Source organism: Tympanuchus pallidicinctus, unplaced genomic scaffold (genome assembly GCF_026119805.1).
Source record: "Tympanuchus pallidicinctus isolate F22 unplaced genomic scaffold, pur_lepc_1.0 scaffold2, whole genome shotgun sequence".
NCBI lineage: Eukaryota > Metazoa > Chordata > Aves > Galliformes > Phasianidae > Tympanuchus > Tympanuchus pallidicinctus.
Genome location: NW_026294721.1, coordinates 51,859,967 through 51,875,317, shown reverse-complemented (window position 1 = coordinate 51,875,317; position 15,351 = coordinate 51,859,967). Strand labels below are relative to the sequence as shown.

General features: G+C 42.0%; 2 protein-coding genes across 2 annotated transcripts in view; one reads left to right on the top strand and one right to left on the bottom strand.

The window, feature by feature from the left end:
• ETNPPL (ethanolamine-phosphate phospho-lyase) overlaps positions 1-15,351 on the top strand; it is a 339,765-nt gene that overhangs the window by 310,946 nt on the left and 13,468 nt on the right. The gene's annotated exons all lie outside the window — the stretch shown is intronic.
• On the bottom strand, positions 698-14,155 carry LOC128079991 (cytochrome P450 2U1). The gene is made up of 5 exons (XM_052681774.1): positions 13,703-14,155; positions 9,269-9,901; positions 5,246-5,407; positions 4,093-4,260; positions 698-3,712 (listed from the first exon to the last, which is right to left on the bottom strand). The coding sequence occupies exons 1-5, from the start codon at positions 14,124-14,126 to the stop codon at positions 3,534-3,536; spliced, it is 1,566 nt and encodes a 521-aa protein (XP_052537734.1). The 5' UTR covers positions 14,127-14,155; the 3' UTR covers positions 698-3,533.

The window sequence follows — 15,351 nt, the reverse complement described above, 5'->3', positions numbered from 1 at the left end:
TGTACCGAAAATGCTCTCACTAAGCCTCATCCACGTGCAGATCAGGCAGGAGTAGTGAGGGGCTGCCAGAAACAGCTTCTCCCTAGTAGACTCGGGGCTACCAGGCCCTCTGGGTGTACAAATGACCAAGCACGTAATTAAAATCCCTACAAAGCCTTATGCCAAACTACCTGCCCAGTAACTCCAGGCTTAAAGCCCAGGACTTCCACAAGCAGTCCCTCCTCTGCACGGAGCTCTCCACGCAGCTGGGCTCACACCCGCTTAGTCCCCACAAGTGCTCCAGTTATGGCCCATCTGGCTCCCCACGTCACACCCCCCGTCTCTGCCCTCCATCTGAGGCTCTCTGACCCCTCTACACAAAACGACCCCTCAGCTCTACCCACTCATCTGCTCCTTTCCCACCTTGGTCTTCAGACTGTGTGTCTCCTCTTAGCAGCTTCTGCCCTTCCTCTTCCTCATCTGCATTCTTCTCAGCTAATTCTTTCTCAGTGAGTTTTTAAAGCTGCATTACGAGAATAAAGAAGCATATTCTATTACTTGCTCATAACATGCCTGGTATTATATTTTCCCAATTCTACTTTTCCTCTCCCCTGCCCCCTTGACTCTTCAGCTGACTCAAAAATGTACAACATGAAATATCACGAGCTTAGCCAACAAATAGAATTCGTTAAAATGACTATACAAAACTGTCAAACACTTACTTAAGAATGATTTTATTAAACATAAAATTATACCAAAGCAAATTCTGGAGTCATTTCTAGAAATAAAGACATTTTCAGCATTCAGAAATGGCTGCGTGCTTATGTTATATACATATATATATATGTTATATACATATGTTTTTTTCAGTAAGGCATTTGAGATGCTTTGCATTCTGAAGAAAAATAAATAAATAATAGGAGGGGATGGATGCATTTACAATATAAACCAAATCTGCTACCACTTTACTTACAGTTTACCACAGATGGCAACACAGTTTTGAACCACTAATATTTTCTTGCTGTTGTTTAGTTAACTTTCATGGTGTTCAACATAAATTCAGTGCATCTGGAAGCAATGAAAGGCAAGACATCATCTTGCCTTGCATCCAACATCATCTTGCATTCTGGCACACATTGACATGGTTGCAGCATCACATCAGTGTTTTCAGCTTGTCATACTGTGTGTGTTTGATTATAGGTATTGCCAAGAAACTGCACTTCCAAAATACTATCTGTAGGAGGACAACTTTTAAAGGTGACATTTCACACTAAACTCAGCAGGTGAGATGAACACAAATATATGTAATTCCACATACTATGTGTTTATGTGAATTGTGTCTTCTTTGGAATCAGTTAAAAAAACAAACAACAAAAAAAAAAAATTAAAGTGCTTTTCAAATATGTCCTCAAGATTAAAAGGACAAACAGATAAATCATCAGTTGCACACCAACATCATTATATTGCTTACAGAGGCTTCTTGACAGAAAGATAAACATTATCAGCACTTGATTCAGCTCTGCAATTAAGCATATATTATTTTAAGGATTTCCAGACAAAAATCCCAACTGTACACTGTTCACTGGAAAATGTAATGCTTCTTAATGCAGTGCAGTTGGCTTTTAGTGCAAGTTCACTAGCATTGGTACCAAACTCAACTGCTTGTGCTACAGGGTTTTCAACAATTTCATAAAAAATAATAACAATAGCACAGTATGGACTGACCTATAGAGTCAAAAGCTAGCCTTAAGAAAAACTGGAAGGTCTCACAAAAGTGACCAACTGATCACTCAGAAATCATGCCACCGTGTAATTTGAAACAGCTAGCAGAAAACCTTAATTGAAATCCAAAGTATTCTGCAGCCTTTGCCAGGCACTATTTGGCTTTTAAAGATTGATTTAATGAGAGAGACAAGAACAGAGAGAATTTAAAGCTTCAGAGCTATTTTTTTTTTTTTTTTTTTTTTTTTTTTTTACAATTCAGGTTCAATTTCTGCTGCAGAATTTTCAATTTCACTTTACAGTCCTGTGAAGTTAGCATCTGGAGGACTGCTAGTATTTTCTAGACCTTCAATAAGGAGAAAAAATTTCTTAGAAGAGTACACATGTATTTATTTCATCTAATATAAAACTCTGCTTCAATCAAGAGATTGAAGGATGGTAAAGAACAGTTATATAAAGGATAACAGTTACACATCCCTCAAACATCAGACATTCGAAAACCTTTTAAATAAAAGGCAGTGAGACTAAGTGCCTCATTCTGAAATACCTAAAAACAGGCTTCCCTGATGCTCAGTTTGATGGTTGTAAACAGCACTAAAATTATACTTGAGGAAAGAATAAGGTTCTGATACAGTAATATTATGTGGACTACAGATCTTTTTACACCATATAGAAGATAACATAGAAACAGCCTCTCCAGTCAAACCTCAGCTATGTTAGATTCCTAATTTCCGTGCCTAAACTTTTAAGGCCACAGTACTATGTCGACATGTGTTTGATGTAAGATTCCAGTTTTCAAAGCCAAAAAGGTTGTGGCAGTACCATCCACATTGCCTGCAAGGAAGAGCCTTAGTGCAAGCCCTAGCTTCAGGATTATCCATGCAGATGTCTTCCTGATGAACAGGCTGGTCCTCTTGTCCAGGCTGCAGCTACAGAACAGACCATCACTTGTGACACAGGCAAAACAGGGAACAGTGTTTTCATCGATGTGTAGTCTTGGATACCTGCTTGGCACCGGAGTTCTGCTTTATGTTAGAGAAATTAGCTCTCATTTATGTTTAGAAATAAATTATCTGCATTCAGAGGCTGTGCATTCCTTTCATATCCCCAGCTTAAGAACATGGTATATGCAACGATTTACTAGGCCTCCAAATGAACCTGGCATGTGTTTTTTAGAGTTGGTACCTGCATGTTTACAGGAAGCTCTGATAGTCAAGGACATCTGGATCCAGGAATAGAGACTGATTTGATCCAGTCTCCACCTGTAAGTTACTCACCAGACAGAATGCTTCAAGGTTATAAGAAGTATCATTTAGTTCTTTCAATAAAGTATTCATTGTTATTTGAACTCCATTACATTTGTGATGTTTCTTTGCACAGAAAATGCTATCAACACTCTCATTCATTAATTCTTCTATAAGATTATGTCCTTCAGTCATTTGTTAAATTTCACATACAGCTTTCACCAAAATAACAATTAAAATTCACTATAGTATTAACAGACTGTTTTGGACCATTCTCACATAATTAACATTTGACAAACAAACAGTATTAGCTTAACAGACAGAGTAGTTAAGCCCAGCAAGTTTTAATATAAAATTTCAAACTATATTGTCAGTTCATTTGTGGAATGCAACAGCTGACAAAAGAAAAAAGAAAAGAAAAAAAAAAAAGTTCTCCATCCAGAATTGCAAATGGATCTTTCTCATTGGTATGAAAGCCTATGCAGTTACTGTATTTCTGGAAAGAAAGTAACAAAATAAGCCAGAAAGAAAATTAAGCTGGATTTTAAAAGTGCAGTATTTCTTTGTTTGATTATTTGTGATGTTGTATCATCTCTTCAAAGCTATTATTTTGAATGGACAGGGAGCTAAAGTTAGACCAAACCTTCCCTCCATAGATGGTTTTGTAGCATTTTCAGGGTACAAAAAGGTAAAGCTTTGCATTAGACTTGCAAAAATTAAGAACAGCTCCATTTTTGCCAACTGCTCTCCCATGCACACACGTTTACCTAAAGAACAGTTAGAAAGAGATATATCAGTGCTTTTTATACCATTGATCCATTTGTTAACACACATGCAATTCCTATTCCAAATGCAGAATTGCTCCAGCTATGAGTAAGTTATGGGCTTCCAAACCTCTGGTCTCTGCTATTTGAGTCTGAGTTTTGCTCAGCTTTACTGCTTGATATTAACAGTACTTATTCCATAGGAAAAGTATTATCAAAGCAGGAGTCATCATTTCTCATTTCCGCTTGGCAAATGCAGCTTTTAAGAACCCAACCCATTTTGCAAACCACCAAATGCAGTGATAAAACAAGTCCTGTGAGTCCTTTCAAATTTCATGCCTCTGAGGCCCTACACTTGATAAAACAGTATGTTGGAATCTTACCCATTCCAAAAGGAATGAATGCCTCTTTCTTAATTATCTGGCCATTTTCATCCAGAAATCTTGTTGGCTGAAAGTCGTCTGGGTTCTCCCAGATATTAGGATCTCTGTGTACTGACCACAAGTTGGGCACGATCACACTGCCCTTTGGAATAGTGTATCCCTGCAGCACTTCAAAAAAAAAAAAGAAAGCACAAAGACAGAGGATCTGATAAACTGCTAGAAGCAAACACAGGAGACTTATTAAAAAAAGAAAACATCACAAAAAATGATACTGATCTGTAGCTGTGGGTTACAAATGTAGCAGGCACTTGAAGCAAAGGTGACCTGTGCTAGCCAGGCTGGGTCACCATCACACAGGCCAGAGCAGCTGGAAAGAAACCATGTTATGGCAAACAACAGCTCCCTGCAGGGAAAAGGCAGCTGAGAAGCTCCAAAGCCTCCTTCAGCATGCCAATACCACAGAAGCAGTCATTAGAAATGCACTCTGCTGAATGGAAATGCTGTGACCAAGCTTCCTCCCAGTTCTCTGCTGTTACAGAACATCCGTGCAGAGATGATGGAGGTAAGGAAGAGGCATGTATTTTGAACTGTATTCACTAAAGGGTTTTGGAGTTACTAGTGTCATTCAAGCTTGCTGCACCTTATTATTCTGCAAGCCAAAACACTAAAAAATCAAATCAATTCAGAATTAGATTTGAAAGCCAAGTACTGCTACCTCTCATTGACTTAAATCAGTTCTCAGCTACAGACAACAAAAGGACTTTAGAAAATATATTTATTACTATTATTTCTGCTGATATGCCTTTTAAGTTTTAGCAAATCAGTTTATTGTAAGTGAATTTTTCAGATCTCTATGTCAGATGGCCAAAAGCAACTCCAGGTACAAAGGTATATCATGAATTACATCAGCCAACATTAACTGACACCCCAGAAAAGACATCTCTCTAAATTAGAGAGACATTCTGGACATCAGGTCAGGCATGCTGCTTACCTTAACAAATATCTCAAGCCCAGCCACTCTTTATACAAATGGCATTTTACATAATTGAGCTACAAGTTTTAATAGACAAATGAGGTTTCTGTAAATTCTCACCAGATGTCAGATGTCCCATCAGACCTTCATCCACAAAAGAAACACTCTACAAATGCTTACCAGCAGTTTCTGAAGCCATTCGTGGGATAGAAAGGGGAACAACCGCAGTCATCCTTTGCACTTCCATAATGGTTGCCTCTGTGAAAGGCATTTGAGCCTTGTGGGTGAGAGAGGGAACTTTGTCACGACCTAGAACTGCTTCAATTTCTGCATGAACTTTCTCTATTCAAAGAGAGTGATTAAAAAAAAATTAAAAAAAAATACAATATGTGAGAAGGCATAATCTTAATTTCATTTATCTGTGCCTCAGTGTTTACATAGACTTATCAAAAATGACTACAATGCATGATCTTCTAGCCAAAATAACTATGGCAGCAATAGCCTAGAGAACAGTCTCAGTAATGAAGAAACCGAGCAGAATCTTGACAACTGTGCAGAGTAAAGCTACAGAGAGGACAGTGCTACTATGTTGGCTAAGCACAGGAAAAGTTCTATTTCAGTTCCAAACGTAGTTGTAACCTCAGTTAACAGTTTAACTATACAGTAGCTTGAATAGTCAAAACATTAAGAGTTTGGCCTGTTTAAAAAAAAAAAAGAAAAGGAAAAAAAAAAAGAAGACAGCATAGACTGTACAACCCAGCTGGTCGCCTGTCCCTGCAAAAAGTCAGTTTTCAGAGCTGGAAAAGGTGATGAAGAGAAGGGAAAGCTTTAACTGTGGTTGCTCTGGGTACTTCATTCTGGAGCAGGAATTCTGGTGCTGTTACTGCAGGCATTACAGCCATGCAACTCTTGCTTTGCTGTTTCCCACTTTCTACTCACAGAACTTAAACTCAGCTATTTCTCATTTACCCAGGAAAGCATCAGACGTTCCATCGCATCACATGTTTGCCCACAGGAAAAACAAGTTATTGAGCTCATCTCCACTCTCATGAAAAACAGAAAGTTTCAGAACACTTGCTTCCCCTGTGGTCTCACTAAAGGCTCAGCATACAAGGAAGTCCATTAAGAGAAGTTTCAAAGACACAAGGTTTGTTTTGCCCTCGGACTGGACGATGCTGCCTTTTTTCCAGGTAACTCGGAATCTGGCTACAGAGCAATAGAAAATCCTGAGAGAAGATCTCAAAATCAACTTTTCATTAAAAAGAAAGTCCATTTTTCGTTTTTTACCCTTGATACCCTGAACATTTTGTGCTTGACATGCCTGCCTTTTCCAAGATTCCCCAGCACTGAACCAAGATTCTCACTGATTCTGTTTTCAGAGACGGAGGAGCAACCAGAAATACCACACCGGTAGAGATGAGTGAACGCCTGCTGCCACCTATTGGGATTGCTGGGGAAACAAATTCTCATGCAAAGAGCACAAGAAGAAATGGCTAAACAACGACGGGTCTGTTAAGAGTGTGGCCCATGAGTACCTGGTCTGTGGATTTCGTTACTTGTTTCATTATTATTTATTTTTTCACTGGCACATCATAGCCCTGCATTCAGGTATGCACATTCACAAATGGGAATTAAAAAAAAAAAAAAAAGAAAAAGAAAAATTAAAGAGATTGACTGTTTCATGCCAAATGTCATACCACTGTCTTATCATGAACAATCCTTCTTAGGAGTTTGTGAAGATATGTGGAATTACACAGACAGTAGCCAAGATGCTGCTAGCCATTCATTTCCTAAAACTATCTGCCTGCATTTACCACTGCTGCATTTTCTTGCATTCCCCTTAAGGGACAGGAGAAAAATCACTGGGGCAGGGGGAAGGAGGGCAGAGAAGGAGAAAAAACTAAGGTGCATACATTAATTCCCAAGCAAACAGGAGACGTAGGGAATGGAATATTAAAAGTAAGAGAATTATATTACATAGCCAAGGGATACATGCACTTCAGGGTACTGAGCTTAAACATACTGTTTAACAGCTATGGCATAAGGAGAAAGGTAATTGGAGAAAGGCAGTAGAAGTGGTAGAAAACAGAAGAGAAAAATAATTATCACATGTTCATTAGCAGACAAGAGGGAAGGAGGATTCAAACAAACAAACAAACAAACAACACACAAAACCTGCCCAGCTCTCTCATGCATAATTTAGAGCATATCTAATTCTTCTAACTACCTATCATGTCCAGCAGTAATAGCACACAACCATCAAATGATAGAAGGAGCCCATGCAATTTGTCCTCTGTGAACTCTGTCCTGTATATACTGAACTGATACCCTGTTTTGCAATCTTTGTCCAACAACTTGTATTGACTTTGTACAATAAACTATGATCTTGACCTATTTAAAGAGATTACTGCAGAGAGGCACTGTAAACAAGTATCCATTGGCTAATTTGTAAAGCAGCTGCAGTACATGATAACTTCAAAATTTCAGGTATTTTATAAAAGTATTACATAAAGGTTTATATTGCACTTAGATAACTTGAGTTTTGCTCTTTGTTCCACGTTAGCAAGAAGCCTGGGCAAAGGGGAAGTGGTTCACTGTTACAAACTGAAGCAGAATTACCAAGTGGAATTTGTCCATTCTGCTGAGGTTTCAGTCTGTGTGTATCTAACAATCAGTTTAGTGGAAAGCATTTACTGGGCAGGGCTTTGTGAGATGCTGCTAATAAGTTGATAAATCAGTTGCTTTATTTTGTTTAAATTCAACAAATTATATTTGATAAATAGGACAAAAAAAAAAAAAAAAAAAAAAAAAAAAAAAAAGTTGCCTTTGCAATGACATGTATTGTAGCAAGACCCAGCATAAAAGATACTTAATCAAAATGAACTGTAGTTCTTTGGCAATGAAAACTTATCTCAAGAAATCCTGAAATACAACTCTAGCAAGTATGATTGTAATAGCATAACGTCTCCAGTACCACCAGTATTTTTTGTATTTGCAGCAACACACCAGGCATTCTCTAGAATTCTGTCAAAAATATAAACATGAGTGCATCACTGTCCAAAAAAAAATGGGGTTGCAAGGAACATCTGGAGGTCATCTGATCCAAACCATTACCCATAGCCAAGTCACATTCCCAATCAGAGATAACTTGGAAGGTAGACCATACTGCTCACAGTCATAGCCCATCAGGTTTTATAAATTTTGTAACTCCAGAGGTAATCTGTTGCAGTCCTTGCTGTTTTCATAGAGGACAAAAGAAGCAGTATCTAATCAGAATTCTCTTGTAGATTCTCTCTGCTGCCTCCCTTCAATGCTTTCATTGCTCAGCTCCAAAAAGACTGCCTCCATCTCTTCAGCATCTTCTAATTAGACAGTTGTATGCAGCACGTTTCCCCTCCTTTCCCTATTACTGAATACTCCCAGTTCCTTCTGTGTCACCAAATGGGCCGTGCACTCCATGCCCTGTCCACCTTGCTGGCCCTTTGATGGGCTTGCTCCAGCATTTCAGTGCTTCAGGATCCCAAAACTTGACACAGAATTCCAAACACATTTTCCGGTGCCCCATAAAAGATAATAATAAATTCCTCTTCTTGAATACAGGTATGATATTCTCCTTCTCTTCCTCCCTGTCATCTGCAACCTACTCAGCAGTCATAACCATTTAGAAAGAAGTCTTTCAGAAACATCAGCTGCCTCCCTCAGATGTATCCCAGCTGTCCCCAAGGACTTGTGAAAGCCCAATTTGCCTAAGTGACCTCTAATTCGATCTCCCTCTACAATGGATTTTGCTTCACTGCTCCAGACTCCCCAGTAGGTTCAGGAGCCTCCTTACAACTGCACATCACTACATTGCTGCTGTAAGCCTGGAACTAAACAGTTGCCAAAAAGAAAGAAAGAAACAAAAAACAACCACCAAACCGCTATGCCAAGGTTCCTTTGAGTTACTTGCAAAAGATGAAGTTGTCCCAAAACAGAAGAAATGCACACACACAGCATAAAGGACAGTTGAGATAGTTAATACACAGCACTAACATAAAGATCATCGTAGTAGGGTGGGATAGAAAAAGATGTCTTATTACATACCAGCCTTTCAAATTGCACATAGATATGTAGCAGCACTCCTAATGACTTCAACAGAGTTTCCGATTGCTTTCAATTCTGAAAACCCAAGCGGAGTTTGCAAAACACCAAGAATAGTCTTACCTTGTACTTCTGGGTAGAGGGACATGTAGAGCAGGCACCACAGTATCGTGTTGGAAGTAGTGTCTGTGCCTGCAATGAACAGGTCTCCAATGATAAAAAATAGGTAGTCTTCATTAAAACTGCTCTCCTTGTTGTTCTTCTCTTCTTCTGCATGGAGGAAGTACATATCAATGAAGTCCCTGGGATTTGCTGCATCCAGCGTATCCCTGTGCTGTGCAATTATTTTCTTTAGAAAAGCAGTAATATCTAACTCTGTTTTTCTAAGCTCCCTGAAAGGTCCGAAGGGAAGGTAGTACAGCCACGGGCAGATGTTGACCAGGATCATAGAGCTGTGCACACTTAGCTCCAGCGCACGGGCCATGTTCTTCAGCATGGTCTTGAACTCAACATCTTCGTAATTGAAACGCCTGCCAAAGGCCATGGAGCAGATAACATTGGACACTGCATTGCGGATAATCGGAAACGGACTGAACGAGTCCTTTCCATGCTTCAGCATTTCTTCCTTTATGAACTTCAGCTCCTCAATGATCTTAGGCTCTAAGCTATGTCTTCCTACTCCAAAATGCCGCAGTGTTGCAAGAGAGAATTTCCTCTGCTGCTTCCACACAGGGCCATAAGGTGCAAAAATAACACCTGGAAGGGAAAAGAAACAAAGCTGTTCTGTTTTCAAGTGGAAAGAGGAGAAACAGTTACACAGGCCTGGAAACCGTAAGTCAAAAGAGGGGGAAAAGATACACAGCAACTGTCCCAAGCATTGGTTTTGGAGCCAGAGGAGGAAGAACTTCAGTGTCCTGTGATTCTGTGATTCTGTGATTCTGTCCTGAGATGCAAAGGTGCAAATTCTTTGAGCAAGACAGAATGTGTGATATTAAAATACCAATTCTTTCCTTTTCTGTTCTGCTGATTTCTCACTGTTTGTGTGCACACAGTCCTACTGTAAGTATTGTTTTTACTTACAAAGGATACATGTGCTGCAAACAAACACACAAAGTGAAGACAGATCCAGAGCCACCTGGCAACAATCTGATTTGCATCTCTGCATTTCAGTGCCTCTGGGCACATGTTCTGCGAGATAACATCACTATGAAATAAAGCTCAGTTTCTTAGCTTCATAGAAATATCGCTCACTTAAAAACAGAAACATCCCTGCTGCACAACCAAATAAACTCTTTCTAATACTCCACGGTTAACCTGAGAGTGTTTAAAGCCATCAAAACAAGGGCCAGTGCTGCTTTCATTCTCCTAATACTGTGACATCATCAATTCTGCCTGGAAATAGAAAGTTACTTTATAAAAGCAACATCAGTTCTTCTATCAAATGCCAATCTCAATGCTGAGTTTAAATGGAAGAGGTCACAAAAAATCGGCAACAGAAAAATGCACCATTTTTCTATATTCAACATCACCTAGATTTCTCTCAAGAGTTTATGTACGTAGCTCCAGTAAACAAGTAAGAAATCTATGGATAGAAATCTGCAGGTACAGGACTGCAGACGTCCTTAAGTGTCTTAAGTGTCTGCAGTCCCAGAAGCATAAACAGTTCAATGTAACATAAAGCTGGTAATCTTTACAGCCAGATTTTCTGATTACAATATCTATTCTATTCACATTGTCAGACTGAAAAAATAATGAAAATTCAAAGACATGACCTAGTTTTGAAAGTCCTAAACAAAATAAGCAGAGCATTACCATGAGTCAGCACAAGCCGACCATCGGCTGAACTTCACTTTCTCTGCACTAAACCATTATCTATTCTCTAGCACGTTTAAAACAGAACCAAAACTTTTCAGATCCTCTCTTTTTAAATCAACATTTCCTATTAGTGCTCCTGCCTTCAAGGAGACACAGGGGTGGGTGAAATAAGAGGCTCATTGAGGGGCTGCATTTGGCTGACAACCAATGAACTGAGTTTGCAGGGAGACCTGTGGATATCTTGTAACAAAGCAATGCTTTATCACTATTTCTATCCCATAAGAAGCATGCTCAATATGGATACACGTACCCAATCTCTTCTGCCACACGGATAATTAGTTTCAGGATCCAGATAACCTCACAGGAGAAAACTGTGTGATTATCTCAGATGTAACAAAGTCTCTCCTAATCAAGGCAACAAACCTCTCCCTGCATTACCAGAGCCTTTCCAGCAGTCGAGCACAGAGGCTGCACAGCACAACTGCAGAGGACCTGAAACCTCTCACTGCTGCAGAATAGCAAGAACTGATTTGCAAATTGGAAAGGTGTAACAAAGGAGAGAAGCAGATTATAGACAAAGAGGAGGGTACAGACTAAAAGATAACTAATCTTCCAAACCTATCAATGGCAGGCAGCAATAATGGAAGAGCCGTCAACTGTTTTTGCAGACAATCGCTGCACAGACTGAAAATTCAAGATACTTGGCACAGGTAAATGTAGTATAAAAATGAATTTGAATAAAATAAAATAACAAATTGTGAAGCATCAGGAACCCAGAATTATCAGGGCCTCATGCTCATTAAAGACAGCAAATTTCTGTTACCTGACAGACCTCCAATGCAACCAACAAAGCAAAAAACACACATACAAGCAAAAGAAAACTCCCTTTTTACATGAAAAGTTCAAATAAAGCAAGTTATGCCCAAGCTTATTCCCCCACCCCCTTAATTTCTCACTGTTTTGTTTAGTGTTGCTGTAATACTGGCAGGACTGACAAACAGGATTCACGACAGAAAACATTCAACTTCTGCCTTGCTCCATGTCCGTGTCTAGAAGAGCACAGGGCAGGACTACAAGGGCTGACATACACTTAGCCTCCATCCTTTTTTGCTATGCAGCCTTTGAAATGCAGTTATTTGCCATTTGGAGGCTTCTGCTTGCTCTCCTCCAAACACAAAAATTTATCTGCATCTTACAGAACACAGCTGAGATAAGCATTTCTCTTTCACATTATACTCATAGAGAGTAACAGTAAAGTTTAAAATAAATCATTTCTCTTAGATTTTTTTCTTGCCTTACTATTTTCTTCCAAAATTATTATTATTTTTTTTTAATGCATTTTCTCCTTTTGTGATGTACCCCCTGTCAAGTAATTTTAATGTGAGATTGGACTATGGTAAGGAGGAACAAACGCACTTCTCAGAATAGGAGCAGATAAAGCCTGGAAATAAAAATATTTTGTTTACACAATGAAGAGCAAGGAATCTGAAATGGACACCTGCTGATTTCTGAGCACAAATACAGGCTGGGCAGAAAATGGATTGGGAGTAGCTTTGTAGATATGGACCTGTGGGTGCTGGTTAATGAGAAACCCATCATGAACTGTATGCTTGCAGCCCAGAAAGCTAACTGTATCCTGAGCTGCATCACAAGCAGCATGACTAGCAGGGTGAGGGAGGTGATTGCACTTCTCTGCTCTCATGAGGCCCCATCTGGAGTACTGCTCCCAACTCTGGGGTTCCCAGCCCAAGAAAGACACAGAGCTGTTAGAAGATGAGTCATGATGATGTTCACGGGAGTGAAACACCTCTTGTACAAAGAAACGCTGAAGGAGTGGGTTTGCTCAGTCTGCAGAAATCCCAGAGAAGCTGCAGCTGCCCCACTCCTGGAGGCCAGGTTGGATGGGGCTCTGGGCAGCCTGATCTGGTGGGGGGCAACCCTGATTGCAGCAATGGGTTGGAATCCTTAATGTCCATTGTAGCCCACTGGACCTGCAGCTGTTGCCTTGCCAGTAATGAAATCCTAGTATAGTGCAGGTCGAGTACTCCATTCTGTCTGGTGAAAGCACCTACAACTTCCAGCAGCCTTCAGAGAAGCTCCTTGTGCTGGGCCAGGCAGCCCCCGCAGCCTGTAACACAGACCCTACTCCTTTCTGAACATTGTACACTACACCTGTAGTTCACTTTACAACACCGGGGAGGAATTCACCTCCCTGTGACAGCTAATGTCAAGTGATACATAACAATTTGGAAGAACTTCTTTATGATAAGGGTGACGGAGCACTGGATCAGGCTGCCCAGAGAGGCAGTGGAGCCTCCTTCTATGTAGACATTCAAGACCGTCTGGATACCTGCCTACCTGTGTGACCTATTGCAGGGAGTCTGTTTCAGCAGGGGGGGGTTGGACTCACCGATCTCTTGAGGTCCCTTCCAGCCCCTGCCATTCTGCGCTTCTGTGCACTTCGGACCATTTCACAGACAGACCGCACCTCTCGTACCTCCTTATTCCCAAGCACAGCTGCAACGACCTTCCAGACGCAACTAACCGCCAAGCGGCACGACCGCACCGCACCGCAGCGCTGCACGGGGAGCTGCATCCCTCCCACCGCCGCCGCGTTTGCTCCCAGCACAGCGAACGCTGCTTTCGCCCTTTCCTCCCCCAGGCCGCGCAGAGCAGGGCTGCCGGCGAACCTCGGCCCGCAGGCGCCAGGCGCGGAGCCCCCCAGCCCCTCCCTGCCCTTACCCTTATTGTGGGTGATCATGAGGACGATGGGGACGGAGGGCCGGTCGCTGAACACCTCCGCCTTCTGCACCAGCGCCTCCCGCACCGCCCCGAAGGTGTTGAGGACGATGAAGGGCCGGTTGCCCACGAAGAGCCGGAAGATGCTGCCGTACATCTTGGTAAGGCCGGTGAGGAAGACGTGGGGGGAGAAGACGGGGGAGCCGCGACCGCTGCCCCACACCTCCAGCACCCACCTCCGCAGCAGCGGCGGCGGCAGCAGGGCGAAGGCGAAGTTGCCCACTAACGGCCAGGGCGCGGGGCCCGGCGGCAGCCCCGGCGGCGTCCGGGGCCGCAGCAGCCAGTAGCAGCCCAGCCAGCACGCGGCCGCCAGCAGCAGCTCGGTGGCGCTGGGGGCTCGCAGAAGCCACTCGCCGCCCGCCGCCATCCTCTCAGGTGGCTGCGCTCTCTCCTGCCCGCCCCCCCGTCGGCGCGTAGCGGATTAAGATGGCGGGGGCGGGCGGGCCGCGGGAGGCGGGCGGGAGGCGAGGCCTGAGGCGGGCTGAACCCCCCCCACCCCCTCTCTGTGTCCGGACCTCGTGCGCCGCTGGGCGTGGGCAGAAACAGGCGCAGTCTGCTGGCGGCAGCTCAGGAGTGTTCTTGGTGAGTGCCTACAACCCTTCAGCACGAACGCGACTTCACTTCTCCGCCCAAGGGAACTCCCCATCGAAACGTAGCTCGGCACCGGGAGCCTCAGGTGCTACACGAGGCTACCGCGCGCTCCTCGAGGCAGGTGCTGTAGCACCGGGCACTGAGCGACGGTGACTGGCCCTCGAAAAGAGGCTCTTACGAGGTTTTCAAGCGACTCAATCGACTGTTTAAGGAAATAGAAGGACAAGTGGCTCTTAAAATAATAGCTGGACTACAATGAAAAGGTTTTATTGCAAGTAAGTGTACAGAAGTTACACGAATTGTAGACACATGTAAAGCTTCCAGTGGTCAAGGTCTGTTTTTCCCCAAGCAATTAAGGCAACTGTATGCAATCTCTTTCATCTAATATAAACAGCAAGCAGATCTTTCACTACCGCTGAAACAAAGCAGAAACTAAGATCCCATGGAAATCACCTTAAAGCAGAACAGAATGCAGATTTATTTTGTCCATATTTGGCAGAAATTCAGAGGTTCAATTACCATGTTCACAAAAGAGGCACCTATTAGAAAAAACAGCATGAGATAATGTGAAAATTTAGCTGAACAAGAGAAAATCTGAGTCTCAAGGGCAGTTTTACATTCTGCAGTCTGTCCATACATAGTTAAGCTATTTAGCTAATGAAAAATCACTAGTTTTCTATACAGTTTTTTTTCCCCCACATAGAAATTACCTGACCTCACCTCCTTCTAAGCCTGTTTGACAAGTGACTGGAGAAAGTAACTCTGCTTTCCTTGGAAATCATTTCTCCCCGTCCTACTACAAAGTAGTAAAAGAAATTTTCCATTCACTGAAGTTAATTTGGAAAGTCCATTCCTCAATCCATTTCACCCTAGACTGAGAAGTCAAAGTTCTTGCTTTTAACAGTCAAAAAACTCCATGAAACAAGCAAATAACCCCCTTTCCTTCTTTCCAACCCACTCCCCTCACTAAGAGAAAAACCTCCATTAAGGAAGTACTTATC